This window comes from Diabrotica virgifera, chromosome 6, assembly GCF_917563875.1.
Source record: "Diabrotica virgifera virgifera chromosome 6, PGI_DIABVI_V3a".
Taxonomy (NCBI): domain Eukaryota; kingdom Metazoa; phylum Arthropoda; class Insecta; order Coleoptera; family Chrysomelidae; genus Diabrotica; species Diabrotica virgifera.
The window spans coordinates 206,928,789-206,942,881 of NC_065448.1; the positions used below are offsets into that span (position 1 = coordinate 206,928,789).

The window sequence follows — 14,093 nt, forward strand, 5'->3', positions numbered from 1 at the left end:
CAGAAAAGATCTCCTGCCATTTTTTCTAAAATTTATTGTTGCCGAGTTATATGCGATTAATAATTTGAAAAATGCGAAAATGGCCATTTTCGAGGCTTAATAACTCGATTAAACATTATTATTATGAAATTCAAAAAGTGGCCAAATCAAGTTTCAAACCCCTTCTTCAAGATCCTGAAGAGATTCTGTCATTATTTTATTACAAAGCTGTTATTTTTAATTATTAACAATTAGCGCTATAGTCCAGGATGTATCGTCGCCCCCGTTAGTGAAATTATTCCGATTCAATTTTTTTGCAGAAACTCAAAACGAGGTCCTTATAACATATCCACAGGGTGCCGGGCGGTGTCGTGGTCAAAAAATTGTTTAAACATTTTTTTTTAACAAATTCACAAAAATAATTTTTTCACTTCGAACAATTTTTTTTAGATAATTTGGGTTATTCTGAGCAAAAAAGGTCTCTTGTGATTTTTTTTCTAAAATTGATTGTTGTCGAGTTATACCTTCGCGATTTAAAATTTGAAAAATGCGAAAATGGCCATATAACTCGACAACAATCAATTTTAGAGAAAAATCACAAGAGACCTTTTTTGCTCAGAATAACCCAAATTATCTAAAAAAACCGTTCGCAATAAAAAAAATATTTTTGTGAATTTGTTTAAAAAAATTGTTTAATTTTTCGACCACGGCACCGCAAAGCACCCTGTGGATATGTTATGAGGACCTCGTTTTGAGTAAGTTTCTGTAAAAAAATGGAATCGGAATAATTTCACTAACGGGGGCGACGATACATCCTGGACTATAGCGCTAATTGTTAATAATTAAAAATAACAGCTCTGTAATAAAATAATGACAAAAATCTCTTCAGGACTTTGGAGAAGGAGTTTGAAACTTGATTTGGTCACTTTTTGAATTTCATAATAATAATGTTTAATCGATCGAGTTATTAAGCCTTAAAACTGGCTATTTTTCCATTCTTCAAATTTTTAATCGCATATAACTCGACAACAATCAATTTTAGAAAAAAATTACAAGAGACTGTTTTGCTCAGAATAAGCCAAATTATCAAAAAAAAATTGTTCGAAATACAGTGCCACATATAACTACACTCGCAGGTAAACCATTCAATGGCTTACCTGCTTATGATGTTAGTGTTATCTGCTGTTCAGACTTGTTTTCCCACCACTGTATTATTACCACGATATTCTTAATCAATACCGCTAGAATGGAATTGGTCGATTTAGATCTATGCCTATGCAACAAAATTTCACAATAATTAGCGTTTACTGCAGTTTGAAATTTACTTATTGTAGATAATAGATTCCCTTTAAGTAAATATCTCCTCAGTCTATATTTTTTCTTTAGATTCAGGTTCATTCTTCAGTATAATAGGTCGTTAAGTCGCAATCATTGACGTTTAATTTCATCTGCCTAACTGTACATCTACCGATTAAGTGAATATCCTTAGCAAATTTTAAATAACTATTGTGCCATGTAACCAGTAAATATTTAGATCTATTATAACGTACACTAGTCGTAAATTATGAAATATTATGCTTAAATATTGTGTTTTTCTATTCTCATACTATAATATATCAATTATAATTTCACTACCTGTATCATAATGCACTCCATTATGATACAGATGATACAGATTTTCATTACGATACAGATTTTTAACCAATAGAATCGCGATATGGCATTCGCGATAAAGGTGGCACACGCGCAGTGACCAATAACGAGTCAAATACTAGGCTTTGACGGTTCTCAATATGTAAACAAACTGTCAACTGACAAACTACTTAATTTGTTTGCGTTACAAAATTAATAAATTTGAATAGGTTTATTTTTTATTGTGAATGATTTTAGAAAAAATCGTGTATACAACTTGCATTTAATTATCATTATGAAGCTCGTACCCTATACGAAACTCGCCGCTAGGCGGCTCGTTTCGTATCCCTCATACTCGCTTCATAATGACCATCATTAAATTCTCGTTGCATAATATACTATTATATGAGATTAAACCACAAGTATTGATTATAATGAAAATTACGTTTTAACTAATATTTTTTATGTTTTGACTTCCACTGTGGAAATCGTTTTCAAAAAAAATAATTATTTAAAAATTGTATGAAAAGAGTATAACCGCCAAAAGTTGTTGAGGGTGTTCTCTTCTCAAAATTGACAGTTGTCTTGCTTGGCCACGGTCTTGTAGGCAACAACCATGCTTTTAGCTGAAAAAATCTGAGGGTGAATCTAGCATCAAATTCTGATTAGTTTATGTGTTTCTGCATCATTAGCATTATTTGTATATGGATTAAGCGTTTGTATCTTAAAATATGTATTTCTAAATTTCAGGTAGCAGAATACTTTCTACGCCAAAACGGAGAAACTCTACGACGAAAAGAACTTCTCCAAGCCACCAAACAAATAACAAAAGAACTAATGGATCTCCTCAACCAAGACCGTTCTCCCCTATGCAACACGAGGCCTCAGATCATCCTCGATCCCTCCATTCAAAGGCACTTAACCCACTTCTCCCTCATTAGCCACGGATTCGGAGGTCCCGCCATAGTAGCTGCGCTCACAGCCATACAAAACTTCTTGAACGAGTCCCTCAAGCACTTGGACAAGGTTTTTCCCAACCAGAACACGCAGCCAATGCTAGTAACTTCCTCTTTAGATAAAGGGAAACTCGAGGACAAGAAGTGACGACTTAAGAATCTCTTATATGTTGTGATCTAATCGTTGGACGATTTTTCTCGTAAAAGTGTTGGTTCTGTGACGGCAAAATGTGGCTTTTTGAAAACGGTAAATTTTTGTAGCAGGTAGAAATGTGCAATATATTTTTTTATAATATGAAAGGGTATAATATATCCTATTTAAGGTTCTAAAGTGAAAACTAAAATAGGTAGTTCATTCATTCAAAGGTTTCATATTATGTAACAACATTTAGTTAACATCTTTATTTAAAAAAATGAAATTTGTCGGATTGGTACTCATCTGAGGAGCTGCAGCCGTGTGGATATAATAAGACCATGAGGCTGTCTTTACATAGTTACAATGTAACTACTCAGTATACATTCCAACACAAAAAGTAAATCGGTTATTTTCACAAAAGCGCTCGATTGTGCTTGGTGCGAAGACACTCTACGAACACCCTATACAAAAGAGGTGAAAATTTTATTATTACGCATATTTCAATTGCTAACACTTAACACATAAATTCAACCCAATAAACCCGCTAGTTGGAAAATTAAGAAAATTGAATACATGTAAGTTATTATTTATGTCTTCTATTAGTTTGTATTAACATGTTAATTTCCCCAAAAAAGACAAAATGCATGGTTATAACAGCAAATCTAATAATGTGTAAATTAGAGCTGTAAACCGGAAACAGAACTGAAAGATCAAGTGAACAGAGCAAACAGAGCCGCAAGTTGCCTGAATGACACAATATGGAGAAATAAAATATCGGAAAAGAAATGAAAGGCAGAATTTACAAAACAGTCATCAAACCAATAATTACAAATGCTGCAGAAATACGACCTAACACAGAGAGGCCAAAAAGATTGTAAGAAACAGCGGAGATAAAAACTCTTCGAAAAATCAATGGTAAGACAGTATGGGACAGAGCTAGAAGTACAGATATACGACGGAGATGCAAGGTGGATAACATTAATAACTGGGTAAGAAACAGAAGAATAGAATGGAATGACCACATAAGCCGAATGACAACAAATAGAGTAGTAAGGACGGCGAGAGACGGATCCCCAATAGAAAGACGATCAGTGGGAAGACCACGAAAACGATGGAACGACAACTTAATGAAGGCACATTGAAAAAAAAACAAGAGTCATGTTTATACAAAAAGAAGAAGACGAAGAAGTAGTTTGAGTTTATCTTTTTTGTCTTTTGGTTGGTATTTCCTAGTTTGACTAGTTCTCAATCATTGTTGATCAAAATAGTACAAAACTATTTAATTGCCGGTGTACCAACCTGGTGGCTTGCGCTCGTCATATCATGAAAATTCCTATTTTCGAGGGTAAACGAAGCCATAAGGTGCATATCATTTATACAGTCTAAATAAGACACGATTTTGCGGACGATGTAGTGCTAATGGCAAGAACGGAAAGGGAACTGCTGAGGATTTTCAAACTCTTTGAAGTAAAGGCTAAGCAGTATGAACTGAGAATTAATGATAAAAAAACAAAGTATATGGAAATGGGACAGACCTCATATGAAAATACACAACTGAAAACTACCACAAACAACGAGAATAAAGAGTATTGCTTCAAAAAGCTGACGGAGTTTGAGTATCTAGGAGTAACGCTAACAACTAAAGGGGAAGAAAGCCCAGAAATTGAGAAAAGAATTTCGAGAGGAAGAAAGACAGTCGGAGCCCTATACAAACTACTAAGATCCAAAAACATCTCCAGAGAGGCAAAATTAAAGACTCTACCGAACAGTGATCCAGCCCACAGTTCTTTACGGGAGCGAAACATGGGTCATGAACAAAAATCAAGAAAATATTCTAAACATCTGGGAGCGGAGTGTTCTAAGGAAGATATTCGGGGGAGTAAAAAACGATGAAGACGTTTGGAGGAGACGAACAAATGCAGAGATCAGAGAGCTGTACCGGAAACAAGAAATAAGCCAGATGTTCAGAACAAAGAGACTAAGTTGGTTAGGTCATCTTGCGAGAATGGCTGACGGAAGGCGCGCAAAGGACTCGCTGCTGAGAGGGGAAGGAAAGAGAAGAGGACGACCCAGGAAAAAGTGGCTAGAAGCATGTAGGGAAGACCTGGAAACAATCGGGATATCAAATTGGAGGATTGCGGCCATGTACAGGAGAAAATGGAGAAAAACCGTGGAGAAATTCCAAGCCATGGGCCTTTAAGGCCTGTTGAGCTACATATATTATATATCTATATAAATAAGACACGATTAGATTGATCCTTATATATACAACTGTAACAAAACTTATCAAAAACTAAACATATCTTGGAAAGGGTTGGTATAAGAATTTCATGACAAATATCAGAAAAAGTTCTACCGATATCTAAAAAAGTGAGAAAAACTAAATCCATAACATAAAACGGCTTAAGATAAGATATGAAACATAAACATAAGGGGATAACAAAACGAAAAATTAGTGAAATGGCATCAGTATTATAGAACAGAACACAAAGGAAACGTCGACAGATAGAGATATGATAAATATGAGAATTTATATACAATATAAAGGCTAGTGGCAAAAAAAGAAGACCCAAAATTAGTATTACACTAGAACGTTAAAGCACATTTTAATGTATCAAACAATGACAGTATAGTAGTACTAGCTATCTAAGAGACTCATTCATAATATCAGCAGGGTGCCAGTGTTCGAGGTATGGAATTCCATAAACAAGGGTGTTTTATAATAATTTATATTTGTTGTTATATTTAAACAATAATTATAGACACTTATTTTATATACTTTATTTCATTGCCATCTTGACATTAACCTCAGTGACACATGACATGAGACAATGACAACTTAGACATAGACAATATTATAGTGACACATGCTCCATGCAAGGAGATACATATTACACAAAGGGATCTACCTGTTTTATGAAAAAATGATCCCTTGTTTATGTAATTTTCCACCTAGAATAATAGCACCCCGTTGACTGGGTCAACGAGACTGTAAAGTAGATATGATAATATAAATTACCTATACCAGCCTAGCAACATAACATTGACTCAGACTCTACATAGCCAACTCATAGTGAAAAATACTACAGTAAACGGCATAATGAATTGAGAAAGACAAAAAGGAATATAGGTAGATAGGTATACAATGAAATTTGGGTGAAGTGTGGGTCTACCGGAGAATGTTGCGCATACCATGGACCGCACATCGCACAAATAATTCAATAATAGCCGAACTTAACATAAAAACTAGACTCAGCACAACTATCAACCAAAATATACTGAGATATTTTGGACATATAACTAGAAGAAGAGAAGGCATGGAACGAATGATAGTTGAAGGCAACGTAGAAGGCAGAAGATCCAGAGGAAGATCTCCATTACGATGGTCGGACCAAATAAAGGACATGACTGGTTACTCATTCTCTGAAGCAAAGCAACACGCACACAAGAGAGAGAAATGGACAGAAATAGTCAAACGACTTACATAACGCCACTACATTCTTACGAAGGAGAACAGATAGAGGAGGAGGAGGTATACAAAATGTAAACTTCTACTTGCTATGGTAGAATTTCAAATACCGCTTCATCTTGTTCAATTAACTGAACTTAAACTCACAGGAGCAGAGAGCATGGTAGAAATCCAAAACGATTTCTCAAGACCCTTCCATTGCAAAAATGGACTACGATAGGGTGATGGACTATCGTGTCTCTTATTTAACCTGGCATTAGAAAAAATAATTCGAGAGTCCCTGATTAATATGAATGGTACTATCTTTAACAAATCAGTACAAATTGTGGGAAACGCAGATACATCATAGGTAGGTCCACAGAATCTCTGACTAAATTATTTCGGTCGTTAAGAGCATCTGCAAAGAGAATGGGACTAAATATAAATGTTCAAAAGACCAAATACATGTGTTGCACTAGGTCAAGCAACCAGACACCTACAAGAATAATAATTGACGGCCTAGAACTGAAAAGTGTCGACACCTTCATATACTCAGGCTCGATGCTAACTAAAGACAACAATTTCAGTGAAGAAATTAAAAGAAGAATACTCGCCAATAAGTGTTACTATGGCTTAAGAAGACAGATGGCCTCAAAAATACCTAGAAAAATGAAATTGACTGTCTACAAAACACTAATAAGACCAGTGCTAACATATGGTCCAGAAACTTTGTCACTTACACAGAATGACCAAGAACTGCTCAAACGTTTTGAGCAAAAAATCCTAAAAAGAATATATGGAGGGATAAAAGAACAAGGTTTGTGGCGCAGGCGTTACAACTTTGAGTTGTATAGAAACTTTGGAGAACCTGACGTTGTAAAATTCATTAAGGTAGCACGCCTTATAGACCAAGACGCAGCGCTGAAAAATCTCTTTGAATTTACTAAAGCTAGATTCTTCACAGATGATTACTGTGAGTGTGTAGAGAAACATACTGCGGTCGGTCAAAAACCATTTACTAAGGCTGAAAATCAGTACACACATTCTAAATTAAATATAAATAAAAATTATTATAGTCGGTCAGCTGTATGACGGGACAGAGCCGGTCGGTCGGTCCCAATAGTCGATTGAGGAGATGAAGCATTTTGGATCGCAATTTTTTCTTTACAGCATGGATTTACTTGAAATTTTCACAGAAGGTAGGGAATAGTCCAAGGATCATTTTCTATATCATGCCGCTATCACACACTAAAACCTTGGGGGTGGTTGCCACCCTATCTCGGGGGTGGAAATTTTTTATTACATTTTAACCATGTAATTTCATGGAAAAACTAATTCTAAGAAAAAATGTTTTTTACATTTTCTTCGTAAAACTAATATTTTTCGAGTTATTCGCGCTTGAAAATAACAGTTTTTCGACGAAAAAATCGACTTTTTTAGAGGGATAAAAAGTTTCTTCAAAAATGATTTTGTAGGATTTTTAAAGAGCTGTAAGACTGTGTAAATTAAATTCCGTAAGATCCCTTGGTTTTTAATTGGGGCGGGTTTAAAGGGCTCGAATAAGGGGGTGTTTGCTGGTAAATAGAGGTTTTAAACAGCTATATATGGCTAACTGTTTACTGTAATGAAAATCTATGCACAGGGTAATTTTAGTCAATAAAAAAGCTACAATTTAGTAGTTTATAATTTTTTTCGTATATTCAGTATTTTCGGAGATATTTTGAAGTAAAAGATGAAAAATACCAAATTGCAAAAAATCTATTTTTCTTTAAACTCCAATTTTTCCAAAATTAGGCATTTTAAATAGGTCAAACTCCTTGAGTGTATTGATAATATAAATATAAAAAAAAATCAATGGAGAAATTCCAATAGTTGGCTGTATACCATAGTTTAAAAAAAACTCATACAGAAGTAAAAACTTCAAGTTGTATACTGGTATAAGAACTGGTATACTGGTATATAAAAGGAAGGTGAAGACCAATTTTGAATTAGAAAGGTAGTTAGGGTTTTTTTTACTGATTTTTTCGTAGAGAAAAGCAGGTACCGACATTTCGCTTAATTTTCATGCTTGAAACTTTTTATCATTTATTTTTTGAAAGGTCTAATTGTATACTTGAAAAAATATTATTTAAGTTTTCCACGAAAAATGCAAATTTTTCCCATTATTTGGCTTTGAATATTTCAAATTTTGCATTTGACGAAAAAAGCTAACCTTTATCATGCCGTATCTCGGTTTGTATTGGTCCTAAAGATATTATTGGAAAAGAATTTGGTTTGTGTTACTAATGCCTGGTTGCACCAACAGATCTTAAGTTCCAGATTAGCTAAGCTCTACTTATAAATAGGGCCTCCTTGAGTATCACTTACGTTGCATCATAATTTTAGATTCTTACCTTATTATCAATTATATCTATTATTATATTATGGTATTCTTATTGTAATATATTATAATTTTATTATGATATTCTTATGATATTCTCGACTTAAGCTTAAGATCTGTTGTTGCAACCGGGCATTAAAGATACAATTTTGATATCTACAGTTTTTTTTATTAAATGCATATTTTTCGAGGTATTCTCAAAAAACCCCCTAAAAAAGTCGATTTTTTTCGTCGAAAAACGTGGTTATTTTCAAGCTCGAATAACTCGAAAAATATTAGTTTTACGAAGAAAATGTAAAAAACATTTTTTCTTAGAGCCACTTTTTCCATCGAATTTCATGGTTAAAATGTAATAAAAAATTCCCACCCCAAGGTTTTAGCGTATGATAGCGGCATGATATAGAAAATGATCCTTGGACTATTCCCTACCTTCTGTGAAAATTTCAAGTAAATCCATGCTGGACGAAAAAATTGCGAGCCAAAATGCTTCATTTCCTCAATCGACTATTGGGGCCGACCGACCGGCTCTGTCCTGTCATACAGCTGACCGACTATAATAACTTTTATTTATATTTAATTTAGAATTTGTGTACTGATTTTCAGCCTTAGTAAATGAAATAGATTTAATACCTTCGTAGGAAAGCAACTTTGATACCCTCTCAGTAACCTCTGTTTTACGTTTCGCTTGACCGACCGCAGTATGTTTCTCTACACACTCACAGTAATCAACTGTGAAAAATCTAGCTTTGGTAAATTCAAAGAGATTTTTCAGCGCTGCCTCTCCGTCTATTAGATGGATAGGACATGTAATCAGACAAGAGGAAAATGCCATAGTCAAAAAGTTTTTGACCGAAGAGGGCCGATAGGACAACGAACAAGAGGAAGACCGAGACTTGGGTACCAAGACAACTTAGAGAATGATTTAAAATCTATTGGAATTAGAGCATGGAGAAGAGTTGCCAGTGACAGAAGCGAATGGAGGATTGTTCTAAAGAAGGGTTTGGCTCATAAAGAGCTATAACGCCACTGGTGATGATGATACAAAATGTAATGTATGAAACTTTTGAAAGATAAACTTTAAAAATAAAAAATTGGTTTTAATAACTTAATGGCCGTAAAAAATGGTTATTTTACTATGTTGTAGAGTAATTTCCTAATATAAGAATTGTAACTTTTGTGAAATGCGGTGCCATTTTTTATATATATTTAGCTCAATGTAGAGTATTAGACAACTAGTTTATTTAAGACGTTCAGTGCCCATGACGCACGAATGTTATCACGGCAGTTTCATCGAGGGTACCGACGACGCACGAGTGTCGTCAGTAGTACTGTGTTACTAAATGAACGATTTAAATACGTGGTACCAGCCAAGTGGCACTTGTTCAAGATGGGCACCGAACGCATTAAACGTATTAAAGTGCCAAATTAGTTCAATTGATTTTTATATAGGTCTTCCGGACAAACCTAGCCAAGCTACAACTTATGTATACTCGTTAAAGATACCTGCTACAAATATTTCAGGGAAAATACTCATTTTAAATAATAAACATTTAAAAGTTGTATTCGGCTGTGATAGAACTGATACAATTTTTGTTTAAGTTGACTGAATAATAAAAGAAAGTAAATTCATTTCATTTAACTCTAAAACTTTTGCTTTAGAGTATTTTTATCAGTATTAAAACTTGAGAAAATAGTCTTCCAAGAGTAAGTAAGTCAAATTTAACAAGTAGTCTTAATGTCTGTATATTATGCAGTCAAATATTTTATACCCTTTAATTTATCGATGAGTGAACTATTGTAGAAGACGAAAAAACTGAAAACATCACTGTTTAAAGGCTTTTGAAGCCCTACAGGTTATAACGTCTTGAGAAACTAGAATTATTATACCTTGTTTTTAAATCAGGAGGAGTAAACTCAAAAGACATATTCACACCCAATAATGTCACTAGAAAAATTACCAAATATGTACATCTTCTTTTTTGGTTGATAATGTCGGCCTTCGGCGGTAATCCATAAATAATCCATTACACTAATGCGTCACTAATGAATTCTAAAAATAACTGTTTTTTATATAAATGCAGACTAAAAATCTAAAAATTACACAAAAAATCTCCGATATAACTTAATGGACCGTGATAGTCGTGACGTCAAATCAATGTTGGCTACTCTAGAAAGGTTTCCAAACTAAACAAAAATCTGTCAAAAATTCACACATGGTGTTTGCCAATTTTTATTTTCGTTTTTGTAAGTGGAATATATTGCTTGTAGGATATTTAATTTTTACAAAATGGTAATGTGTTGGGTACCCGATTGTAATGCATGCTCATAGTATATTTCCCACCATATTTCCAAATAGGACTGGTTGAGATCCTGAAGAAACGCAGTAAGTACCTACTATGTAGTGTGTAAATCCTTGATTTTGTGTAGGGACATTTATAAAATTAAAAGCAATATGATTGATACGACTAACAAGAATTGTGTCTTTATAAAAAATGTGCAGATGATTTTTAAAACAAAATAAAATTAAAAATGATTACACAAACCACGTGTATAATCAATTGACAGACGTCAAACGTTTGCTTTGTTTGGAAACATTTTTAACGTTTTGACGTCACACTATCACGGTCCATTAACCTATGAAATGTCAGTGTCAAAATGTTATAACAGGGGACTAAACTTGCCTGAGGTTAGACTAATTACAAACAAGCATTACGGCGCGGTAAATTTGAATTACTCCTCGTGGTTTAAACACAGGGTAGGTATAGTTCATGCTTAAAATCTGAAATCAAGCTTTTCACATTCTACATACATTACCTATACCTTTACGACGATGACACTGTATAAACTGTCAATGGATTATTTGAGTACCTAGATTTATATTTCACCTTGCCTTCTTCTATCCAGCAGCACAAAACTAGCTTAATAGGCTTGGTACAGCTTCCATGGCAGTTGATCAATACTCCACACTGAGTCCTTTATAATACAGTATTGCCCAAAATAAACAGTACTGAAACTGAAACACAGATGTATTTTTGTGCGCGCTGTCATATTCAAATTAACTAGTATAGACCTGTCGAGTAATCTTTAAATAATTACTTATTAAGGCCTAATTGTTAAAAATGGTGTTAAATACAGAGGAGAAAGTGTTTCTCGTGGAGCATTATTGTCGCTCATACGGAATCGGCCGACGTAATAGTGCAAGTCTGCAATACGTGTGTGATCAATTCACACAACGCAACGGTTTAATAAACGTTCTAATGCTGTAATTTTCAACAACCTTCAAAATTACAGCATTACTTGGACAACGTTTATTAAACTGTTGTGTGAGTTGATCACACACGTATAGCAGACTTGCACTATAACGTCGGCCGATTCCGTATGAGCGAAAATAATGCTCAACGAGAAACACTTTCTCCTCTGTATTTAACACCATTTTTAACAATTAGGCCTTAATAAGTAATTATTTAAAGATTACTCGACAGGTCTACACTAGTTAATTTGAATATGACAGCGCGCACAAAGGTACATCTGTGTTTCAGTTTCAGTACTCTTTATTTTGGGCAATACTGTATTTATTAAGATGGACTAATGTTACCTTCATATCTCTACTTTTTCTCTCTGGAAAAGTACACCAGCAGAAGTTTTGATTTAGGGAATTCTTCTATCTTCTATTCAGAAACTTCTTCTTAGGGTACCTTATCCTTAAGGACGTTGGCCATTACATTTGCCCATTCAATTTTATTTGCGCCCTGAATAGTTCTATGGAGGTCATATTCGTCCACTGTCGCAGGTTTTTAGGTTAAGAGTTGCGTCTTCTTCCTAGTTCCCTTTTGCTATTTATTTTGCCTTCGATTATATGTTGGAGCAGTTCATACTTTTGATTTCTTACAATGTGACCAAAATATTGTGATTTCCGTTCTTTTATTATAAGCATAAGCTCTCTTTCTGTCATTGTCCAGGCTTCAACATCATAGAGCAAGGTAAAGAAAACATAGCACTTAAGTATTCTAGTTCTCAATGAGATATCCAGCTGGCGGTTGCATAGAACGTTTTGCATTTTGTAAAACACTATACGTGCTTGTCCAGATGTGCTCTTATTTCTAGTGAGTGGTCCCAAGCTTCATCAAGGTTACTTCCAAGGTACGTTATTCTTGTTACTTTTTCCAGATCTGTTCCGTCGACATTGACCTTCACTATTATGTTTTGGTGCTTGCTGATGACCATCGTTTGTTTTGGTGCTTTCTGATGACACAGAAACTACTACTCTTTCTTATCAGACATCAACCTAAAGTATCCGTATATGAGGTGATAACATATATAATTATGGAGGAGTACAATGGACTTGCTTCAAGTCCAGATTTATTGTAAAAAATCAATTTCTTAGTTCTAGGTATCTGCAATGTTGAAAGCTAATTTCAGAAAAGTTCGCACTATATGGCATGTATCTTTGATCACTTTTTAGTACTTATTACAACCGCTAACACATTAATTTCAATCTATCATGAATTTAACTTAATCACATCACATATCTAATGCATTTTTTATTTTTTAAGGAAACAGTATTAAATGAAATATTATCAAAAAAATTCTTTATTATATTTGAGTATTCGAATCCAATAAAATTAATTCAGTCAACTTAAAACTTGATGTATTTGTTTAAAACTGTTATGAGTATTATTTTGTTTTTTATTGAATTAATAATTTATGTACATAGATATTTATAAATATATATTTTTCAAACAGTGCCAATACCGTAATGTACATATAAATTTTGGAAAAATATATTATTAAAAACCATGTTATTTATTTTTATTCTCAATCAGCCCTCGACATTTGATTTGTATTTTAGCTTTAAATATAAAAGTGATATCCACCAAATAGAAGATCCGCCTTCTACAAACTAAAGAAAATTCTTATTAATAAAGATACTACCGTTGATTGATAAATATACATATTTATGTATCAACGATATTACATTAAACCAATAAACCTTAAAAACAGATTAATACGCTGCTACATATTCTCCGCATTAAAATGAAATAGTTTTACATCGATGAATTAAAAGGAGCACAGAAATAATAAAAAACAAAAAAAAATGAGACATGCAGAGAAGTATAACCTTCTACACCTTATTAATACAGGGCAGGATCGCCGGAAAAAGAGGCCGACGCCGAAGAAGAAGAGACCACCGCTAATCTGTTAAGAGCTGCCGCAAACAAAGTTATTATTGCCAACGTTCAATACTCGGACAAGGTATTGGAAGCAGATTCACAAAATATATCCGAAAATAAAATACTAGAAAGGTGGGCTGAATATTTTGAAGAGCTCCTAAATATCCAAAATCTCACTGAACAAAATAATGGAAACAACGTAAAAAATGAGTATCAAACGGTGGAATTAATACCCCCACCTAGCCTAGAAGAAATTAGAAATGCCACAAAGACTCTCAAAAACGATAAATCCCCTGATCTGAACAATATTGATGCAGAGTTAATTAAAAAAGGAGTTATAGAAAAGGCATAGCAACAAGAAATACTGCCGAAGAAATGGTGTGGTAGTATT

General features: G+C 33.9%; 1 protein-coding gene across 3 annotated transcripts in view; it reads left to right on the plus strand.

The window, feature by feature from the left end:
- Nucleotides 1–13,294, plus strand: part of LOC126887160 (transcription factor AP-2-epsilon) — a 311,642-nt gene extending 298,348 nt beyond the window's left edge. For all 3 annotated transcript variants that reach the window (XM_050654525.1, XM_050654523.1, XM_050654524.1), the window contains exon 5: nucleotides 2,362–13,294. In XM_050654525.1, the coding sequence (XP_050510482.1) occupies nucleotides 2,362–2,715 (354 nt within the window). In that variant the 3' untranslated portion in view covers nucleotides 2,716–13,294. The remainder of the gene's footprint in view (nucleotides 1–2,361) is intronic.
- Nucleotides 13,295–14,093: the final 799 nt, after the last annotated feature.